Source organism: Pseudopipra pipra, chromosome 3 (assembly GCF_036250125.1).
Source record: "Pseudopipra pipra isolate bDixPip1 chromosome 3, bDixPip1.hap1, whole genome shotgun sequence".
NCBI classification, from domain to species: Eukaryota; Metazoa; Chordata; class Aves; order Passeriformes; family Pipridae; genus Pseudopipra; species Pseudopipra pipra.
Window position 1 is genome coordinate 34,021,234 of NC_087551.1, and position 23,220 is coordinate 34,044,453.

General features: G+C 35.1%; 1 protein-coding gene across 2 annotated transcripts in view; it reads right to left on the bottom strand.

The window, feature by feature from the left end:
• The window catches only part of CRIM1 (cysteine rich transmembrane BMP regulator 1), a 169,959-nt gene that overhangs the window by 61,003 nt on the left and 85,736 nt on the right, over nucleotides 1-23,220 (bottom strand). The window contains exons 4-5 of one of the 2 annotated variants that reach the window (XM_064648597.1): nucleotides 19,227-19,347; nucleotides 2,474-2,595 (exon numbers count right to left, since the gene is read on the bottom strand). The exons of the other annotated variant lie outside the window; for it this stretch is intronic. Of the exons in view, the coding sequence (XP_064504667.1) occupies nucleotides 2,474-2,595; nucleotides 19,227-19,347 (243 nt within the window). The remainder of the gene's footprint in view (nucleotides 1-2,473; nucleotides 2,596-19,226; nucleotides 19,348-23,220) is intronic. 2 annotated transcript variants of the gene reach the window in all.

The window sequence follows — 23,220 nt, forward strand, 5'->3', positions numbered from 1 at the left end:
AAATTGATTTAAGTCTATCACTGTAAGATATTTTCTGCATCTGTTACCGATATTGACTGTATCTCTTCTGCACTTGTTAGTATTTCAAGATACTTTTAAAAACAGAACTGGATATTACATTCAGCTATCAGTTTCACAAACAACATTCCCCCCCTTGTCTTCATCGTAAACTGACCAAAGTAATGGTAGGGATTTATTACACACACACATATTCATCAGTTTGTCATTGTCTTAGACATTTATCTAGAAATTTTTGTCAGAATTAGTTTTCTAGGAATTTAGAGGTTTTAGAGGACTTGGTTGTCTCCCTGAAATAAGAACCACCTAAACATCCTAAAAAACCTGCAAATTATAAAGCAATGCAGATCATTTGTCCTCTTTACCAATGATTTGTCACACAATCCAAATGTCACACACTCATTAGTAGTTTCACAGTTGTTCACAGATTGTTATTAAAAATATTTATCATCTTCAGGCTTGTAACTATTTCCTCTTTCCAAAGTGAAGCATCATTAATAACTGCACCTGGAAGTTTGCTTGAAGCCATTTAAAGTTACATCATGTAGCATTATTTTTTAAAAATCTGATTGTAGCATGAAGTTGCATAATGACAAATGTCCTTCTCTAAAAAAAGTATTTAACTTTTCTGGCCAGGTTTCTCAGAATTATTTTTTTTTAAGAGGAACTTCTTAAAAGATAATTTTGATACTGGTCTGTAATATATTAATACTGATTTTTAAGGATATATACAAGACAAATCTACAAATCTTTATTTTTCTTCAGCCTGGCCTCTCTACTTTCCCCTGTGGCATCAACTTCCTTTCAAAAACTCTGTTTTTTTTTCTTCCAATTTATTCTGTATTCATAGGCTACTAAGGTGAAGATTACGAATGTGAAAGAGGCAAAAAGGAATCCTGACCCAAAAGCAGCTTGAATCTTTGGAGTGAGTTACAGTGAGCAATAAGGCAGTGATGCACAGGGCAACAGTGCTAAGACAGTCCAAACTGTTACCAAGGAAAAATGAATATAACTCCTTGGAAACAGAATATGAAGATGACTAAGGACAAAAAAAAGTGGGCAATTTAAACAGCTCCATCTCACACCTGCTATAATATATACTGCAAAAATTTTGTTAGCAGAACCCACAAATAATATGCAGACTGAAGAGAAACAATTGGCAAGGTGCTTTGTACCTTTGAGGCTGTTTCACAACACCAAAGACATCATATCAGAAACTGGTTTTCCATTTCTTGCTCAAACTACTAAAGCAAATCCTAAATCAAACATTGCACTGAGGTGTGTCACACAGTTAAACCAGATTCAGAAACAATATTTTAACAGAATGAAACAAATATGAAACAAAGGAAGATGAGTATCACTTTAGTATAACAGGCAGTATATAAACAAAAATAAGGTAAGTTACATTTATACAATTTTATCCCAAATAGTGGAAGTATTAGTCTGAAAGCTAAAGAATCTGTGAGTCTTCCTGATACAAATTCTTTTATTCACATGAAAGAACTTAATTTTTATATACAATATCCGATTATATGTACTATTATTTTTGATTCAGCGTGTCAGTATTTAAAATATTGCTATGTTTAAATATCACAAACATTCTCCTGGGGAAATCTCTCTCTCTCTCTCTCTCTCTCTCTGCATGTTTATATGCGTATCCAATGACCATTGTAAAATAATGGCTGTTTCAAACATATGACACATGCACCACTAAACAAGATCAAATATTGCTGAATAAATATTAATTAATAAAATTGCACCAACTTGTAATTTTTTATGCTCAGAAATTATCTGAGCATGTAATGCTTAAAGAGTACTTTTCCCCTTACCAATTGTCAAATATCAAGTTTCTTCACAACTCACCCTATATAGCATATATGCAGTTCTATACACATAAAATAGAGCAGTCCTGAAATATAGTCACTCGCATAACAAATTGAAGTTTTTTAAACATTTTCTAAACATTTAGATTGGGAAGCAAAAAATGAGAATAAATATATTCCTACACTGAACTTAAAATTTCTAAAGGTTGTACACTCGTGTTAAAAATTAATCTGCAATTGATTCTGAAAGTGAATGTCATAATCTAAACAGCTTGCTTTCACTTACAGTGCTGCAACAAGCAGTTGCTATGGTTAACAAAACTTTCACTTCTAAAAGGACTCTGGTGTTTGCTACTGGCAAAAGACTACATGAAAAACATATATTTAGGGAGTCTTGCTAAAACTATAATTCCCTGAATCATAGGGAAAAGTCTTTTAGAAATTGAAGAAGCATGACAACTTAAAAATGACAGTTTCCCACTTCACCTAAACTTCCAGCTCCTTCTTACTGAATGAACCTCAAGAAAATTATTTCTCTTAGATCCTGACAACATAAAATTAACCAAATGCCCAGCATTTTCCAGAAATAGATAAAACCCTCCTCTCCAGGTGCAAGAGAAGGTTTCACGTACCATTGACACATTCAAAGACATCACAGCACTTGCCAGGTGTTCCATCTCCACGTGAGACTATCTGGGGAACGGAGCCTGCCTCACACATGGGGAAACCACATAAACCAGTGAGACACTCGCATCTGAAACCAAAGAACAGCAAGGAAAACCCCATAAATAAATGAAGCCACATACAGGATGAAAGAATAAGCAAGAGAAAAACAGAAAGCTAGAGCACAAGTTCCAGCTTTGGCGTATTCATGTCTTAGAATCGCGTTTTATTAACTCAACAACCAAGACAGCTTATGAACCTGAAAGATTTTTTGTAACCATCCAAACTCTGTTTGCTGGTCAAGGAAACAAGAAGACGGTACTGTGCAATACCATTGCTGCTCTATAGCTATATGTAAAAATGTAGAAAATTGTAGTTCAGATCACTTGAAAATAACTGTGTTCTCCAGAGTTGCAAAATCAGGTTTCTCATCCAATTCTATCTGAAAAATCAAAATTGGTGAAACACTAACAGCAGTAATTGCATCTATTCATCAGAATAGTGTGCTCTCATTAGGAAACTATATTATATCCAGTGTTATGTTGGAAAAAATTAAAAGAAATCCAGAGCCATTAAATCTAAGCCAAATAAAAATAATTGTAAGCTCTCTTTTGGTGTTGATGGTGCTGCAGTTTGTGGAAGGGGCAACCAATTACATATGATGCCAAATAATGTAGGAGGCTAGGTATATTGTATCGATGGGGAGGCATGAACATAATGCTCACAGGCTATTATGGTCGGCAATATGTCAATTTATTATTTAAATCAGTTAACTTATATATCAGTTTAGTTTGTTTAGGGCACATGCTTATAATAAGATGATTGGATAGCTCAGTCTGTGCACGCGTCTCATGTTCCCAGTTCATTGGACCTGATGTTCTGTCCACGCGATCTGAAATCATCCTTGGCATAGAAATCTCTTTCTAATTAATCTGCTTTTAGGGTTTTACTAAATTTGCAGGTGTTTCATTATCTTCAGTTTCTCAAGGTTTTCTTTCTATAAACATATTATGTTCTCAAACCTTATAATTAGACACACAGCTAACAAGTATAAGCATCACATATTTTCACACAGTCTATAAATATAAACAATACACGCTTGCCACTTCCATGGCAAGCAAGGCCTACAGAGTGCAGGAAAAAATGTTCACAGAAATCTCTGTGTCCGGCAACAATATTGCATACTGTGGTTAGTTTTGGACCATTCTAAAAAGAGTATTTTCTCCATGTAAGTAGTATTTATTTGCTTATTTAAGAAAACAGCCTAAAGAACTGGAAGATATAAAATGTAGATAAACAGTAGTCACATTTGTTTCCAGATTCTTTGCTTTATGATTAACATAACCGTTTCAAAGTCAGACACTTAGGACTTTTGATATGTTTACATTTAACAGAGTTCTTGCCCTGAACAATGGGCACACTATAGGGAAAGTAGCAATGATTCTATAATGAAGTGCAAGACAAAATGAACAAAAAGAAATATGCAAATATCATAGCTGAGAAACTTCATGGAATAGCACTTAAATTTTTCAATTACAAATCAATTTTTTTTGTAAACCCCCCCCACAGATTGATTTAGCCTATTACAAATACACATATATGTCAAATGGAAACAAATAACTCAACAGAAGATCCTGTAATTATGAGTTAAAGAAATAAGAACTCTATTTGGTAATTATTTCAAATATTTTAAGTATCCCCCATTAAACCACTTCTTAGTAAGAAGCATTATCAGCCCTTAATGCATTTGCTTGTTCTTTATGCTCAAAAACCAAGAAGCTTGGGTCTCCTCTGCCATGCATGTCTCCTTAATTGCCCAGCAGCTACTTCATCTCAGATCAGCATTCAATGAATGAGGAAAAGCCATCTCTCAACAGACAGGATTTTAATATATCTCCCTTTAACTTCATCAGTGTTAGACAAAATTGTTATATTCTCCACTGTAAGGTATTACGCAGAAGGAATTTTGCAAGAAATACAAGTAAAATCAAGGAATCTCACAGAACTTTTCTTAAACTGTTTGGAACTGAATTCTAAATTATTGTATTACAGAAGCATGTTACTATAAAGAGATAAATAAGTCCTTGAAAAAAACAGTCTTAATTGTATCACGTTTCACAAATAATGCTAAATATGTCAAGATAAAGTGAAGCAATTTAATTCTATGTGCACATACATACTACAGTACAGTAACAGAAACCAAAGTTTTAATTATCGTATCTCTGCTTTTGACATTTTCCTCTCAACTTTTCTGTAAATACAAAGAAAGGGGAAATCTAATTATTTTCTTTACTGTATGCCGTTTGTCTTCAGAGATGTAGAAGGAAAAAAAGGCATTATGGCTTCTACTACATGTGATCAAAAAATCCAAAGGATTTGTGACAGCAGCTTCCCTTTAAGATGACTACTATCTCTCACCTTTGCAGTCCCAATAGTGCAGGAATTTGGGGGGTGGGGAAGTGGGGGAACAGAAGAAAAAAGATGACCTCTAGTAATCAACAAAAAAGAACAATTATTACTGTCAGGTTCATGGAATTTGTACCTTAACCCATCTAGACACTGATTTGAGAGATGGTTTTCCCTTCTGAGAAGAATGAGGTACAGAAATAAGTGCCTACACATTAGTAATGAAGAAAGAAAAAAAATAATTTTTCAAAACATATGTAACATCAAAAAAAAGTACAGACACAATCTGAAAGCAGTATTAAAAGCCTAAATAAAAATACTAAGTTTCACTTCAATCACCCTATTTTCAACATCCAGATAACCTCTGGGAAAATAGGTAGATCAAATTTCCTGAAAATTCACATAGAAAATGGCACATGTGATGAAAATATAGTTGTGGACGTTGATTTTCCAAGTCTTATGAGCTGAAGAACTCTTAGTTCTATTGCCTTCAAAATAGGCTTTCTCAGACATGTCTGTATCTTCCTTATTCTTTGTCTCAGATTCATTGTTCACTGATAAGAGTTCCAAGATAATATTACATGGCTAGATTAATAACTTGTACCTTTCCCCTCTCATTTTTTTCCCAGTCAATGGTTTTAAAAAAAAACAAACATAACCCCAAGACACACAACTGAACAACAAGAAACTATGAATCACCATGTTAAATAAAGATAGGACAATCTTCCATAAAAAAGGGTTGAAAGACATATTTAGAGGACTGGTGGGAGCCAATGTTCCCTTCTGCAGCAAAGACTCCCTCCTCTTCAGAGGAATGAAATTTTCACATACTCAGCATAAGCAAACACAACCTCTTGATCCAAAATTTTATATAGTGACTTCCCATTTGGTTAAAAAATAATCCATGCATAAGAGAACGTCAAAGTAGCATATAATCTCAGATGGACTTTTAAATAGTCTGCATTCTTTTCAGCCAGCTCTGCTAGGAAAACCTTTGACCACTGTCCAAGCTATTAGCATGGAAAACATTGTTTTGGAGACAGAAGTCCATCAGAAAGAAACCCAAGGAATTCTGGTAGCTGAGAATGGCTGTCACGCTGCCAAAACAACGTCTGGAAATTTGGAATAAGTGATCCCATTTTCAGTAAGAGAGCAAGATGGGTTTTATAGAACTAGATTTTTCTGAAGTGATTTTGGGGACAGAGAGACAGACAGAAGATAAGTTGCAGTCCAGCTCTGTGCTCTGTCACAGACAGCTATCCACCTGTATCTTACCCTTGGCAATGGAACATTAGGTTTGAAGAAGTTTAGCAGTTCAGTTTGAGTTAAGCCTGTTGACAGTGGCCATGGTCAATCTCAGATTAATTTCTATAAAATTTAGCTGTTCAAATAGCTGTTCAGTAAGGCGCAATGTTGCTTCTAAGCTGTTCCCTCTGTAACTGCAACTTGCCTAAGGAAAACAGACACAGAAGTTGCTACAAGGAAACCTTCCCAGAGAGAAGATTGCTTTGTATGTCAAACTTCTCCCTTTATGCAGCTTGCAGTGACACCACTGCAACATCAAATGGCATGGTGCCATCTAAAAGTTCAAAGATAAAAGGGAGGGCAGTACTTGAGGTACTGAGAAGTTGGCACTCAATGTCTGCCCGTCACACACCTTATTAACAAAGGCTCTAAGGAAGTGTGCCTCTTGGGATGTTATTACTGTAACAGGACTCAAGTCAAGCCAAGAAGAACATGTTCTTTTAACAAGGAAGACTAGTCCTGTACGAGAGTACAGTGTTACCAATAAGAGTGCCCAGAAACTAAAAACAGAATAATCAAACAATTATGCAAGAGACTTCATGGACTGCAGCCTGAAAAGGTGGTGACATGGTCTGGAAGGAACTGAGAATCCCAAAAAAGGAGTTCATTGCACTGAAATTTTTAAAATACACAAACAACCTGACTGGTAAAAGGAATTGTCTCTAGTTCTTCAGGTCAAACAAACAAACAAAACCAAAACAAAAAACCACAAAACCAAAAACCCACCCAACAACAATAATCCTAGAAATTCCAATAACTGAGCAAGGCAAATTTCAACATACAAAGAACCAGAAATGAGACGGTGTTCATTAATGAATGCTTTACAGATTGAGGAAGGTGACTCCTTCAGTAATATAAATGGTCTGACTTTTGAATTGGTTTTATGTTTTTCAGAAGATAAATAATTTCATTACTTGTTTAATATATGTTTGAGGGGTGTCGGTGGTGGAGTTGTTTTGGTTTAGTTTTCTTTGGGGTTTTTTTTGTTTGGTTGGTTGGTTGGGTTTTTTTGTTTGTTTTTTTTTAAATATAATCACTTTGCTTTTTTTTTTTTTTATGGTCCCAAAGTGCAAAAAGGAAAAGGAAGAAGATGGAAAAAAAAATCAAATTGAATACTTGTAAATGACAACTTTTACTTCAAATCCAATTATCTTGGTTCATTTACTTCTGTTATTAAACAGATTTAAAGAGAGAAGGGCTTGGTTAGTCTCAGAAAAGCTGTTTTGATGGTAGGATCAAAAGAGTTCTCCAGGCACAAGGCATAATGACTATGAAAATAAGAACAGACACCCTGGAAAAAAAGATTTAGTACCAGTGAATGGGAAGGTTGGGGCAGGGGTGTATTGATAAGAGAGGTATTTATTTTGAGGATCAAAACAAAATTAAAGTCTAAAGCACTGAGACTAGAGAAAAGCATTCCTGAAACATATATCACATTCATGTGGAGATTTTATCAGTCCTTTTTTTCCCCCTTTGCAGCAATCTAATATAATTTGCATTAACGTTATTAGCACTTATGTTACTGAAATGTAGTAAACTCCCACAGATCTGTTAATATAAGCACTTTAGGATACTGTGAAATAAGGAACTTTCAGAAGAGAACTCCCAGCATTATCAAAGCTCAGTAGTGGCAAAGAAAAGAGGTTTACTACAAGACCCTCCCTATCATCAAGCACATGGTATAAGTGATGATGATACAGTAAAATGAAATACTAACACAGCAGTCTCGTGAAATCATTGAAGGCTTATTTCCAAGTTGCTCACACCTGAAGGCACAATGTAAGTTAAGTAAACTAGATGATGAACTTTACATACAGCTGGTCAAGCTACAACTTAAGGAATCAAATGAACACTAGCCTTGGAAAACAAACTCTAGAATTTTCCTAAATCTCAAGCATACAGACTGGAGAGGTTTTGCTCACAAGTTCAGGATCACTATTTCATGCATTTGCATGATAAAGATATGATTGAGCACGTCAATAATGAAAATATTCATCTTTCATGGAAATCTTTCAGATCAATAATAAACATGTAGAAAGAGATGGCAGAAAAACTGAAAGTTGCATATAACACTTACTATCAGATCATTTCAAAATGCTCAAAAGTTGTTCCCACTGCTACACAGAACAACTCATATGGAAGTTCTTCCTATTTTAATTCTCCAGGGGGTTTACTTATTGAGCAGTCAAAGCTAGTGTGCTCCCAAGTAGGAATTTTTTTCTAAAATTCTGGATTTTAGGAAATAGCAAACAGACATCAAGTAAAAGAAGATGTTGAAAAAATCAGCACTTAGGTCGAGTAGATTACCATTGTTCCAAGGCTTATCAGAATCTAAAGAGTTTATTTGACTAAAAGACTTGATTTCATCATTTGACTAATATTAAATAAACTCATCTGTTTCCCTGAGGGATGAGATAGCAAAAGGGGATAGATACAAAGGAATCATGCTATGGAACCTGTAGGCATACAGCCACCAATTGCACTGACTTTTCAGGTGCAGTGACTTTTTTCAAGCACACTGATATATATAGAGACTCTTTTGAATTCACCAGTATAGGAAATAAAGTAAAACATAAAGCAGTCCAACCTGCATTTTTCTCATGTTTTGCCATGTCAGCTGGTGTTTCCCTCTGTTGAAGATCCCTCTGGTTTTTACCACTATGTAGCTCAGTTACTCTTTTCTTTGGTTTATCAGTCTTACCTTTCATAATATAAAAAACATTTCAAAACTAAAAATAAGGTATTAATTGTTACACAAATGTCTGTTTTCTGATACCATGAAAAGCTACTTCTTTTCTTATTTCAATAATTTTTAATAAGGAATTATAAATATCTGATCCTCTTACAAATAAAACACATTTCCTAAGGATATCAGGTCAAATATCACTTACAGATAATAGTTTTATAAGTAATTCATTAACTTCAATTTTTCTGTAATTTCAAAATGACATATCTCCCTGAAACAAAGTCATCAGGGATAGCTTTGCCATAAGCAAACAAAAAAACCCCGAAAAACAACAAAAAAAATCCCACCAACTCCCCCAAACACACTATTATTTAATTTATTTGCTGTTTAATTTCATGTCCACTCTCTCCTCTTCGAAAGAAAAAAACCCCAACCCTAATAATTACTTCATGTTTTGTTTTTCCATGCCATTCATGCTATTAAACACTTTCCTTGTATCTCTGAAGGCAATTCTGTATTAGGTTAGGGAAGATAATCATAGAATAGTGTGGTTTGGAAAGGAACCTCTAAAGGTCATCTAGTTGAATCCCACCTCTGGCAGTGAGCACGGACATCTTCAACTAGGTCAGGTTTCTCAGAGTCCCATTCAACCTGACCTTGAGTAAAAATGAAGCCAGAATTTTGCTCCATAATCGAAGTGTTTTTGAGACCCAACAGCTCCATTCAATTAATAAGACTTTTCCATGTGGTGGGAACCATGCACGCAAGAACTGTAATGCTTTTGTAGAAACAAGACTGAAATTCACCAATGACATTTCAAAGAAGTAGTGAGAAACTAGCTTTTATTTTAAAACGGTCCACAACTTTCAGTTCCACTTTTTTACTTATTCAATAATTTGAAAAGGAAAAAAGAAGCAGCAACTTGTGGCTTCTGAGTTCCGACATGATGTTTACTGCTATTTTCCAGAGGAAATACAACTTCAAACTCTTTTGTTATAACCTCAGTAATGCTGAGATTATCATCTGCTCTGAGTACCACTGGAGACTGCTTTGAAATTCTCACACCTACTTGCCTTCTAAAATGCAAACATCCAAATTATAATTCTACTGCTTTTTTATGCATATGGGTTTCCCTAGGCGTCTGTGCACTTGTCAGTCTGAAGACAACAGTCAAAGACCTTATTGACCTCTGTGATACAAACAGAAATTTGCCTATTCAAGTCAAAAATTATTCTCAACTAAATCACCTATTGAATTTCCAAACAAGTTATTAGCTAAGTAAGTAGAAGAAATGAAACAAAATACAGTGAGTGGGAAGTCTCAGGGGAAAAAGGAAAAACAATACTCAGTGTGATCAAAGTATACATTAATTATTAGACTGACAAGTGAAAACAAAAATTGTAACAGAAAGATATACGTCTACCAGCTTATTATAAACTGAAAGAGTTCAAACACTAGCTTGCTTATGAAGAATGGAAACAAAATCAAATTCTATAGACACTATAATCTCATTCTACTTCCAAGCATAAAATGCCGCCTACAAGTAGAAACAATTAAGAGTCACTTTAATTCATCTGGTTTAAAATTTCTTTTTAGAAGTTTCACAGTGGAGGAGTAAAATATACCATTTACGCAGCACAGGGTCATATTGAAGAACTCCATATAATTTTCCATAAAAACTCATACATAAAAAAAAAGAAATTATTTGCATAGCTATCATCAATACTTCCTCCCCCTGCAGAAATACTTTTGGTTTGTTTTGCTCTTGGGAAATGTGCTTCTTCCTTTAGGTAGTATTGTTTTTAAGGTTGTCCAATTCAGTACTTCCTAGGAGTTGCCGTAAGACCATGGATGTGTATTTTCAACAGATCATACAGGCACAAAAAGCCAATATTATAAAAGATGCAAGCAGGGACCTCTGTACTTACAATGTCTTTCAACTTCTTTTGCAAAAGATTTACATGCTATTTCTTCTGCAAACGTTCTCATGTTTTCCTCTCCTTGTCTGAGGTCTCTGATACTCAGAAATCAGCCATCAGGCTCCAGAAATGTCATATGTTTCAAGAGCTTCTGTTCAAGTTTTATTGAGATGGCTTTAAAAAAACAACCAACCAACCAACCAACTTATCATCTTTTCCTCATTTGTGGACTTCATAAAAATATGGTTGCTAGCCAAAACAACCCACATTGTGAGGCTCAATGTCAAGGCAGCAATAACCATCACACTGAGAACATCTAGGAATTCCTGAGGCAGCCACAGTAAAGAAGAAAGGGAATGCCCGAACTCTGAATTCTGGGATTCATTACCTCTCTTGGAAAACATCATGTAGAAGACAGACATGAGACATGGGTTCCCCTTTAAAGGTTACAATCATGCCCTCTTATCCTTGCTCTTTGTGGATATTCAGTACAGTGTAGTCTGTAAAGAGGACTGAATATCACTTTCTCAGCAGACCTGAATGGAGCAAAATTATTTTCCTGAGAAAAATATTTGCCATTTCCCAACTTTTGAGGATTTTAAAGACTAAAATAAAAATGCCTAAACACCTATTTCCAGATATTATGAAACTTCACAAAATTGCAGTGTTCTATTCAACTGTCAAAACAAGCAAAAGCCTACTGCAAGCCTGAACTTGACATGGGATGGGTTTGACTGGGGTCAATGTAGAGCTTTCCTTCAACATAAACCTGTCTCTTCACTAAGGAACAGCCTCCAATTCAACACAAAGTGTAACACCCCGATGGTCAGACGTACTTGAGATGGCAGTGATCTGCTAGAGTTAAAGTACAGGAGGAACAACTTGAGCAAAATCGGCCACAATAACTAGACACCAGAGTTTCTAAGAAGCATAGCAAAGCTTCTGCAGAACCCTCAACATGCTTTTGTTAGACCTTTTGTACAGCTGCCCAAGTTACTTGGAAGTCAATCCCTGAATAGAAATTTCAGGAAGATACAGGTGTTTGGATTCTTACTTGGTCTTACCAGTTCCAGCTGAACCTTCCTTTAACAAAAACTGGGATCCACAACCACTTTCTCTGGGATACCAATTCTTGAAGATGAGATGGGTGGAGGAGAAGGATCTAAAATTCTAGAACAAATACAAGGGAGACCTCTGTATCAGAGAAAGTTGCTTAAGAGAGGTGACTGGTACAGCGGAAAATGAGGAAAAATTTACACCTCCTGGAAAATCATGACTGCCCTCTAAAGAAGGTTGGGGAAATCAAAGTGGTGAATCCTGTACGGAACACGCAAACAATTTATCATAAAATTAAGACAGAAAGACCTAAGAAAACAATACAGACAAAAATGCAAGAATCACAAGGAATGATGTAGAAAAGATATGGAACAACCAAACAGCTAAGAAGAGTGAACAGAAAGGGTGTACACAACCCTTCCTACTAAACAGTATAGATGTAAAGTTAATCAGGGATTCAGAGGCCACCTCTACAGATGCTGTCAAAAGAAAAACATTATCCAACTAGCTGTGTATGAGTGCTGTCAAATATAATGCAAATATGGTTGGTAATAGCTTACTAACTTACAACTACAGACTTGCTGTCATAAAAGGAGAAGAAAGGAACTGTGCCAGTTTACATGTAGCCTGCTACTAGATTCCCTAGACACTGCTGTAATATGAAATACAGAACGTTGGCTGCTAGGTCTAATGTTGTGATAGGTTGTGGACACAATATATGAAACAATGATAACAGGTCCAAGTGTCATAAAAGGGGATAAAGTACATTAAAAGCAATTGCTTACTGGAAAAAGTAATCTAGAGGGATAACAAAATTATAGAATGGCTTGGGTTGGAAGGGACCTGAAAGATCATCCAGTTCTAACCCCTCTGCCATGGGTAGGGACACCTTCCACTAGAACAGGTTGCCCAAAGCCCCACCCAACCTGGCCTTGAACACTTCCAGGGATGGGCATCCACACCTTCCCTGGGAAACTTGTTCCAGTGTCTCACCACCCTCATGATGAATAATTTCTTCCTAACGTCTAATCTAAATACACCCTCTTTCAGTTTAAAGCCATTACCCCTCAACCTCTCACTACACTAATCATAAACAAATTTCAATGACCTCTAAAAGAGGTGTGGTTTTTGCAACCCCTACTAACCCTTAAACGTCTTTCAGAACTGCTAAATAAAGCATACTCATGCTACAAATATTTTAACACAGGACAGACGAAAAAGAGTGTTTTCTTAATAGAAGATTCTCAAAGTGGAGCATGACTTTGTAGATTTATTCTTTTTCCTACTATTTCATACGTTGAAAGGTAATTAAATATGATAATAAAATCTATCTTTTTACTGTTCTAACTTATATTCAACTTCTGTCCAAATAAAGTTTAAATTAAACCTTTCGACTAAATCAAATCTTTTTCATGAGCTGTATAAAAATGCAAGTACTTAAGAATTGGGGGTGGGGTAGAGGGAAGAAGTGGGCTGTTTTCTAATAAAGCTTTAATGCTCGGGAAAAAACAAAATGCACATATAAATTGCCTCTTGGACCCCCCAGTGGGACTGAGTAGGTGATTACAATGTTAAATAGTATTTTATTATATCATCCAGAGAACTAACACTTGGACTTGCTGGTCAAGCATGTTTCACTTCACCATACTGCAGACCAAATTGTGGCACTGCCATTCACAGTAGCCCCATATTGAGACATTTAGCCATGTACAAGGGAAAAACAACAGGGAAAAGACTATTCAAACAAAAGTTCTATGACTAATTCATAGAAAAAAAGTTCTATGACTAATTCATTTAAGAAATTTTTTTCAGAGGTTTTCTTCTAAACCATACAACTATAATCCTACTCCTTCATGCTACTTGAGCCAATTGAGAGGTTTGCATTTGTAATGATATCCAGCTATCTGTAACTAAGTGATAGTGAAATGGCCCAATTCAAAGTCTTCATCCGTTCATCCATCAAGCGCAAGCCTTTTGGGCTGCAGTCTTGCAAGATTTGCTCTTAATCACTTTTCTGACAAATGAAACAGTCATCATGACCTGTATTGCTTTTTGCTTTCGATTTATTAAGCAGTTCAGTGCTCTTCAAGTTTCTGTCTCTCTGTAACTTGTTATCTGCTTCAGTTATGCTTCATTTACAATTGCTTTTTCTCCTCCTCATTCCACCACATCATTCTTGAAACTGCTTTTTTTTTTTTTTTTTTTTTTTTAAAGCTAAGACTCAGGTAGAAAATAAACTACTGGAAATTTTGATAGATAAACATATATCAATTCAATTTCTCAACTTTTTCTAATCTACAACATATTCAGGCTTATGGTGTGATCTTTCTAAAAAAGTATTTAAAGCAAACTTATTATTGGAATTTAGTGAACATACTCCTGGATGTATCTGTCCCCTCAGAAGGATATTACTATATCGTATATTATCAGCAAGATATTGAAGCCATCATGAGCATGCTGCAAGAGTTCATCTCAGGAGGTAAAGGAGAATGACACTGATTCATTGAGACTGATTCACTTCTAAATCTTGAGAAGAGGCATGGGAAATGTTCTTCAGTGTTAAGTAGTTTGGGGAAGGGGATACATTTCCATTTTATAAAGTAAACATCATGAGACAATATTAATTAAAAAGTCATAGTTGTTTTTTGTTTCTTTGCTTTTTAAAGTTAGAATCCAATAAAAAAAAAAAGGACTAGTGGCTATGGAAGACCGAAATTGAAAAGGAAGGCACTCTGACAGTCAAATTTTTAAGGCAAGCTTAGTATCTTCAAAAGAAATAATGAGATTCCATAAACTGCTTCTGTCAAAGCAACATCAGCTGCTTCTAGCTATAATTACATCCTTTAATCCTTAATTCAATCCTCTATCAGTTTTCCCACTATTTTTCTTAGAACTGATACCAAGACAAACAGACTTAATTACTTAGCTTTTGTTCTTTTTAACATTGGCATGGTACTAACATCTTTCTATTCTCTATCGAGTTTTCTTGGATCATATGGTTTTATTAAAAGACTGACCAAGAATAGTTGGGGGGAAGGATGCGTGTGTGTGAAATATCTCTGAGAACAGAGCACTGAATGAATCTTGAAATTACCAAATCTGTAACAGACAACAGCACAGAAGCAGGAATATAAAACTATAGCAAGAAGCGGAGACCTGGAAAAGACTAGTGAGACTAAACTTTCAAATTATTCTGAGAACAGTCACAAAGAAAAAAAAGGTAATCCAAAAATATTTGGTGCAAACATGCTGTTTACTTTGCTGTATAAAATCCTATGAAGTACAAAACTACGTGAGCAATAAAGATAGAAGCCAGTGACAATCACTGAAATAAGCTTCTGTTGTTAGTGTACATTTTTCACACATAAAATTAAACAGATTTTGATAGAGATTTGCACACTTATAAAAAAATTCTCAAGGGAATCTGAAAATTTGAAGAACACTCACAACAGAAAAACTGGGAACATCTGAACATAACAGATTCTGTACCCTTTATATTGATCATCTCTTCATTTAAGTTTGTAATAGAAGATGACAAACTTCCATTAACAAAACTGTAATAACATGGTTTTTGTAGGAGCTCTAATACATTTTTTTCTTCAACAAGCTCCCTGGAGAAGGGAGCATCTTTACCAAGAACAGAGACAGACTTTTCTAAGCTTTACTAACATAATAGTTTTCCTAACATAATAGCTATTTTCCTGTTTTCCTAACATTTAGCTTTCCTAACATAATAGCTGGAAATGTAAGGTGTCTCATAACAGTCTGATGAAAGCTGAAGCAACCGGTATTTTGATGTTGATGCCAAATCAGTAGGCTGTTCTGTTTTAACATTAGAAATCAGTGTGACACCAAATGTAACCTCTGAATGCAATAGCAAGAATTTATGGTGTCAGATGCCTACTGTTCCCACTTTCCCCCTGGCATTGCTAGCAGAGATTTCATTATTATGAATATGCATTCAAGAGCTCACTCAAAAGAAATGCCAATTTAACACCAGATTTAATAATCTTCATTTTTCTAGCATATGACATACAAGAAACAGGCCAAGAACAAGATGTGGGACAGAAGTCAGTCTGCTCCTACTGTATATGAAGTTATCAACTACTTCTTAACCAGTTGAGCAACATGTCATCCATCCTTAGCCATGGCACTCTCTTAACTGCTTTCTGGTTCTGCTGGTATTAGACCTTTATTTTAGTGGCAGTAAATGAAACAGATGATCATAATTTCTTCAAAAAGTCCAGAATCTTAACAAAAAAAGTTTGATGATGTCTAAAGACTATGATCTTATGAAACGTCTCTTTGTTTTTAATAAATTATTCTCGAATGTACACTAAAACCATACAGTGACACTTCTTTTGAACTTAATTCTAACAGTTAAAAACATATATGATAACCATTTAGGTGACTCAAAACTGAATGTCAGACAATGCAATGTTAATATGTCACAATTCTTAATATTTTATTAAGAAATTCCAAAATTAAGTGAAAACATCCCCTTTTCCCAGCGTAGACTCATTCATCCATAAATCTGCACTTTATTTGACTTTCTCTAAAATTTTGACATGAGACCCTTCAAATATAAAGCTCCAATGTTTCCTCAAATCTGAAAAAACATTGAACCTGAACTCAAATGGTTTGATTTTCATGTTCCAACTAATTGCACTTTGTTTCCTTTCTGTTCTTTCTTTTCATACATACACTTCTCTTCCCTCTAACTTTCTGACAAGCTTTCTTTTCTGATTATCCCTATGCCTACGTTCCTTCATTCCTCCCTTCAAGTAATAACATTACCTACAGCACATGAATGATGACTACGGCACTGTCTTCCTTAAGAAGCACAGCAGTATATTAAAATCAAAATAACTAAATATATTTCTAGCAGGCACACAACATGTAAATCCTTTATATGATCTTATTGCTGTCAGATTCAGTTTTTCTTCTTTTCTTCTCACCTACTCCATTAAAGAGTGTATTATTGCTTTGGCCGAATTAAGGCAATCCAAATAGCAACATGAAGCAACATAGACTGAGCAACAAAATTAAAAACTATTAAAGGAGTACAAGATACCTATAATTGTTTTTACCTGCCTGCAGGAACACCTGATTATGCTAATTGTGGTCTTTTTTTGCAGTTTTATACATCAAGGAGGGCAGAGGTATTAACACAAAAACCGCTCCGATCATAAGATCAGGTCATAAGACTCCAGGAGCTAAGTACTCATCTTTCCCATCTCTGATCTCTTGTTAAACTCTGATCCCAGTAATGCAAAACAAGTGATTTCCAAGAGGTTTCAGGAATTCACAATTACCTAGCAATTCACACACTGAAAGCCTGACTGTACAATTGGGGTCTTTGTGTGCAGGAGACAGGAATACTGGTTTCATCACTGAATTACCACACACACGGACAAGTACACTTCAGACATCAGTTACAGTTAACACCCAGCAAACCGACTGACTTTATTTTTAAACATTCACAAAGAAATAAAAAGATTCTTTCAAGAACATGTTTGCTCTAGGTGTTTTATTTAAGGTCAGTTCCCATGTGTGTGCTAGAAATAGAAAATATTTCCAACTGGTCATTTTTCTGAAGTAAATGAAGTTTTATTTTCTTGGTACTTTATGTTCCCTGATAGAAGTAACACTGAAGTTATCACTGACAAAAAATAAAGTGGATATTTTTCATTCCCTCCATGCAAGCACTAGAAAAATCAAACCACAAGTTATATTAGACTGTACAAAAATAGAACACAATTTTACTTTTGTGAAATAAAAATAATTTGCCCTATATACCACTTTTTAATTCAACAAGTTGAGACAACTTTCAAAGTAAAAATGTACCATTAATCTTTCTATCATATCAAGGTTTCTGAGTGCTAATTTAAACTATAAATTTATGAAATAATAATCTGAGATTCCTTCTTTTACTTCATAATCTATCTTTCTGAATACAGTCCTTGGTAGCATTCTATTCTAGTTGCCTTGAACATGCCGAGCTGTATTCACAACAATGCCGGTATGATGACTATGATCCCTACAGCCTCCTGTGCAATCCCAACTAGCCAGGTCAGCTCTCAACTAATATGGCATCACTGCAATTCCTGGGAATTTTATGGAAAATATGTTAAAGAATAAAGGAAGGATACTGAGAATCCATACCATGATCTGGTCCAAAATTCAGAAAACAAGAAAATAGAAGAAAACAACTCTGAATTAAAGAACATTTGTAGTATTCATTGAGTAAGGATAGTACTATTTTTAAGTATCAGATCATAAAATTTGCCAAGTTTAGAAATATATTTTCAAATTTTAATAGCCAGGATTAGTGCATCATATGATATTTTTCCTCATCTCTTTTCCTTCCCTCTTTTTTTAAAATAAATGTTTTTAAATCTCCATGCAATAAGAGACTCCCATATGTCACGGAAACAACAGTTTTAAAGAAGTCATCATATTACATGTGCACCCGAGGGGTACCCAACAGAGAAGATCCATGATTACACAACTTTTGCCATCTTCTACTTTCTGAATTCTTAGTAAGTGTATCACTACTTTACACAATGGGCTGAGAATAGGGCAATATTCTATGGTGCAAAGACCTTCACATTAAGTAAACCAACTAATTACATCTACAAGAAATATTTTCTTTTTGGTGTAAAATATCTTCATTGGTGACACTTTTTGCTTGAATTTGTATTTATTTGGCATATTGCTGAATCAGGTTTTGGGAAACTTGTTGCAAAAACAGAAACTCAAATAGTGTTGCATAACTGTGGAACAAAGCAAACTCTATAGTGTTTTATTTTTTAAATCGCAAAAAATTACGCCTACTTGAACAACGGAAGTAAAATGGAAGCAAATACTTGAAATTTCTGTTTCCCTACAGTTCCAGATAGCCATCATCTTTCAGCTTCTTACAGTGGTCTTCCACATACCAAAAAATACGATTTTTTTCCTTTAACTAGATGGAAATATCTCTGGCATATCTTTTGTCATATTCATCATTTAATTTCTTACCATTAAGCACCTTCAAAAGTTTCTCAAAAGTATTTACTTTTGCAAAGTTAATTAAACTAACTGAAAGTCAACGTAGAGACATAAACTCCTCAAGGAATTTTAGCAAAAATCACCTTCATTCATTTGCATAAGAAGATTTTTTTTTGGGCTTCAAAAAGATAGATTCCCGTATTTCCATCAGACTGATATATCTTTAACCTACTTCATATCTCTTTTATTCTGTATTAATGTTTACTGCCACAGAAGTACGTGTTATTATCCTGTGCTTACAGCAGTACTTGAATTGTAGAGAACAAGTTAAAAATACTGAGCCATCAAGACACCAACCTTGTGGGCAGGGTGCAGCAGCCATCAGCCGTCAGCCTGACTTGGGTTTCATAGCTATCCAGGGGGCAAACAACTTGTTGAACAGGAGGACATTCAACTGTGCTGCAATCCACACTGAACACTATGGAGGAAGGGAAGAAGAAAATTTCTTTTACTTATGCTTTAGAAGCTTTTTGCAAATTACTTCCTCATAAGCAACCACTTATGCATCATCTGCATCAAATCATCTTTTAAGTCAGAAAAATTATCCAAGTAATGCATGCTTGCTAGGTAACATTACAGAAAGACTTCCTTTCTCTTTAAGATTCACTTTTTAAAATTCTTGACTCAGGAAGCAATTGAACTAATATCAGTTAATAAAAAAATTTATAAAAATTAGGCAATCAAACAATCATTACACCTGTGAATAATATTAGTTACTAGAAATACACTAGGTTACTGAAAATATATACTTCCAACAGCTTTTAAAACAGTAAACAATCGTTGGGGTTTTTTCTCCTAATTAAAGGCTGTTTAAATAGCAAAATACTTGGGTTAAAAGAAATTAAAAAAAAAGAGAGATACACTATGGATTTATGTCTGCACATATAAAGTATGTACTTTAAAGACTATTCCATTAGGTTGTTTTGTTTGGGTTTTTATATATGGTGAAAATGAAATGCAAATTATCATATCTTCCTGCATTAATGAGATAAAGAATTCCACTTAACAAGAAAGACTGACCAACAGTTTTTAGAAAGCAACAAATGTTTAGAAATCCAGAAGAAAAAAAAAATAAACAGGCTGAATATATATTTAATCCTTCTGATTCATTCTCAGGAAGGCTGAAACACATCTTTATCTTATTTGGTCCCAAATCTTCCATGTTAACAAACAATATCAGTTCAGGTATTATCTATTTGCTACCCCTTATCATAATTATACTAAGAAAGTACAGAATAAAACATGGTTCCTGCTTTAAGATATGAGCTACCTTCTGATTGAGCAAGCAGGATGAATAGAATGTTATCAGACTGAAAATTATACAGTATGATATCCCTGATTAGTGATTAAACTTCACTTCAGTATTGACACTATCACAGCTGCTTACTGAAGTACTATAGCAGCTTGGCAATGCAACACCACACTTCTGGAAGAGCTGATAACCTTCAAAGGCCCGTTTTCTGTCTTCTGGTCCTACATTTTTCCAGCTTGATGCTCAGCAGTACACAGCAATAATAACCAAATCAGTCATAATGAGACACCTCAGTCTCAGAATTACATGTGTTCAGCACATCTCTATTGCAGTGGTTACAGTGTGATAGTAAATAGCTCATTAACACTGAAAAGCAGCCCAAATAGCCTATTAAAAAAGTACAAACTTAAGAAAAACTACAAACAAACTCTAAATCAAGAGCTTTCAAATAGATTTTATTATTATTATTATTATATTGTTAGATTAATCATAAAATGGCTGCGGTAGTACAGGACCTTTTGGAAGTTCCCAAGGCAGGCCATGTAGATCTGGCTGCCTCGGGCTGCGCCCAGGTGGCTTTTCAATATTCCATGGATGGAGACTCCACTACCTCTTGGGGCAATCTGTGCCAGTGCTCAGTCACCCTCACAACAAAAAAGTGCTTCCTGATGTTAAGAGGGAACCTTCTCTGTTTCAGTGTGTGCCCCTCACCTCTCTGGTCCTGTCACTGGGCACCACTGAAAAAAAAACAAACTTGGCTCTGTCTTTACATCTCTTTCATACTTTCCTCCCAGAAGAGTGATGAAGACAGATAAGAGATGCAAAATATTTGAAAGAGGAAAAAAGGTTCCTACTTTCTTTCAGGTTTAAACAGGTTTCTCAAAGTGGAAAAAGTATTGAGACAAACTCACAGATAATCTGAAAATATTGTAAGGTTTCCTAACAGTCTATAACTGAATTCTTCATTGCTTAAAAAGATATTTCCCAGATTAGCTGCGCTACTCTCCTAAAAAAATAAGACTGCAAACATTTGCCACTGAACTACTAGTGTCTTTTCACAGCTTGCTTTGATTCCAATAATTATCACATGTACCTTTCATGAACAGGTTTATTATAAGCTGTTATTATATATTTTATCATAAGCTAAAAAAAAAATTGTCTATTCTAGAAGCTTTAAGCTTTAAATACATAGTTTGACAAATATGTGTCTTCGAGAACTCATAAACATGTTTCAGCTTCCTACCAGTGAAGACACACCCAATCAACCTTTACTTACAAGTCTTCAGGAATTTTCTCATGCACTCAATTTGTATACAGTATCATCGGAGAGTTGCCAATTTTTCTACAAGAATGTAACATAAACTCTGCCATGGTTGCAGACCCTGACATATGTGCAATAATGTGCCACCTCCTTTATAGACTACAAAACCAAAGGTCTCTGATAGTGTACCTGCTAATACCTAGGTGAAAATAACTTTCTGGTAGAATATGTTAACACAGCATATTAAGTGTATTAAGTTTCACCCTGGCATATTATGACAGCTTTTCAACTAATAGAGTGTACAGTTTAGGGGCAAGATCTAAATAACTGCCTAGGCATCTAATGATCCAGTAGGAAGTCAGTAATTACATCTCTGATGCAACACGGTGGCTCAGTATAGGGTAAGACTTCAGAAGTTGCAGATTTCTGAAGGTTCAGTTCAAGGACACACAGTCTGCTTCTACAGCAGCTAAAAAGCATCACATAACATCCTTTGCTTTCAGTTCAGATGCATTTCAAGTGGTTCCTCAAGAATAACGTGACACAACACAACTACATGTGATAATGGTAGTTACACTTTCTGCCCAGGGAGAAGTAGGAAGGAAGCATGAAGGTATTTCTCCATGACAAGGCATTACCCTTTTCACACTCCTTGACACTTCAGAATATATTACATATAACCATAACAGATGGCATTCCTGGACTTTGAATGCAGCTGTATGACTGCCTCAATCACTTCCTTAACTGCCCTATCCCAGGTATTTGCCAACATGGACCCCCACATGTGCTGGGTTTTTTTCTTCCCTCACCGTCAACTTAAAAACCCTTTCTCCAGCTCCATTGGACATGTATCTGTAATTCTTCCTATTCATTTTCTCCAGTCCTTCTCCACTCTTATCTCAAGTTCTCTCAACATCAGCTTTAACAAAGCATTCAATAGAACAATGCATGTACTATTTCTAGGAGCAACAGAGATTACAGAATTCCTCTTCTCTCAGCTATGCATAAAAACTTGATTTTGCTGACCCTTGTCCTTAAGCACAAGACTGTGAAAGCTCCAGACTTGATTTTCAATGCTGAAGCTGCACCAGGGTGGAGCACAAGTTACTTCCCTGTGCGTCATTACACGCTACCTACTAAATTTTTCTGCTGATCTCGGACTTTCCATCAAGCTCTGACTGCACAAAATTCTTCAAAGAAGTAAGCTGAACAATAACATTTTCTTTACAATTGCGTTTAAAACAATATTTGGTAACAGAAAAAAGAGGTCATGCTGGAGATGAGTAAATGAAAGCTCTGCCAGAAAGATTTCTAAAAGATTGACAAATAATTGGTTGTTCCAACATAGGTTATGTCTAGCATGGCAGACATTTCCCAATGTGGGTAAGGATGTCAGAAACTAAAATATGACACTCCCTTTTACACCATATACAACAACAAAAAAAGTTATAAATAAAGGTACAACAAACATCTGTTGGACAACTGCCAAAGTAAACTATTTAGCTTGCTTTATTCAGAAGTGACAGCTAGAGTTCCTATCACCACTTTAGCAAAATACATTTTAAATAGATTTTAATTCAATCTTTAAATAAACAAAAATGATTTTAAAAGCATCACTGTTCATAGTGGTTTAGCTTTTTAGCCAAAGAGGCACATATACTCCCAAAAATCTCATTTCAGGTTATTTTTATTTTTACCATTAACATGTTATGCAGCTCCATTTGAGATTGCTCAATCAAACTATCTTTAAGAATTACTTTTTTTTAAAAATACATTTT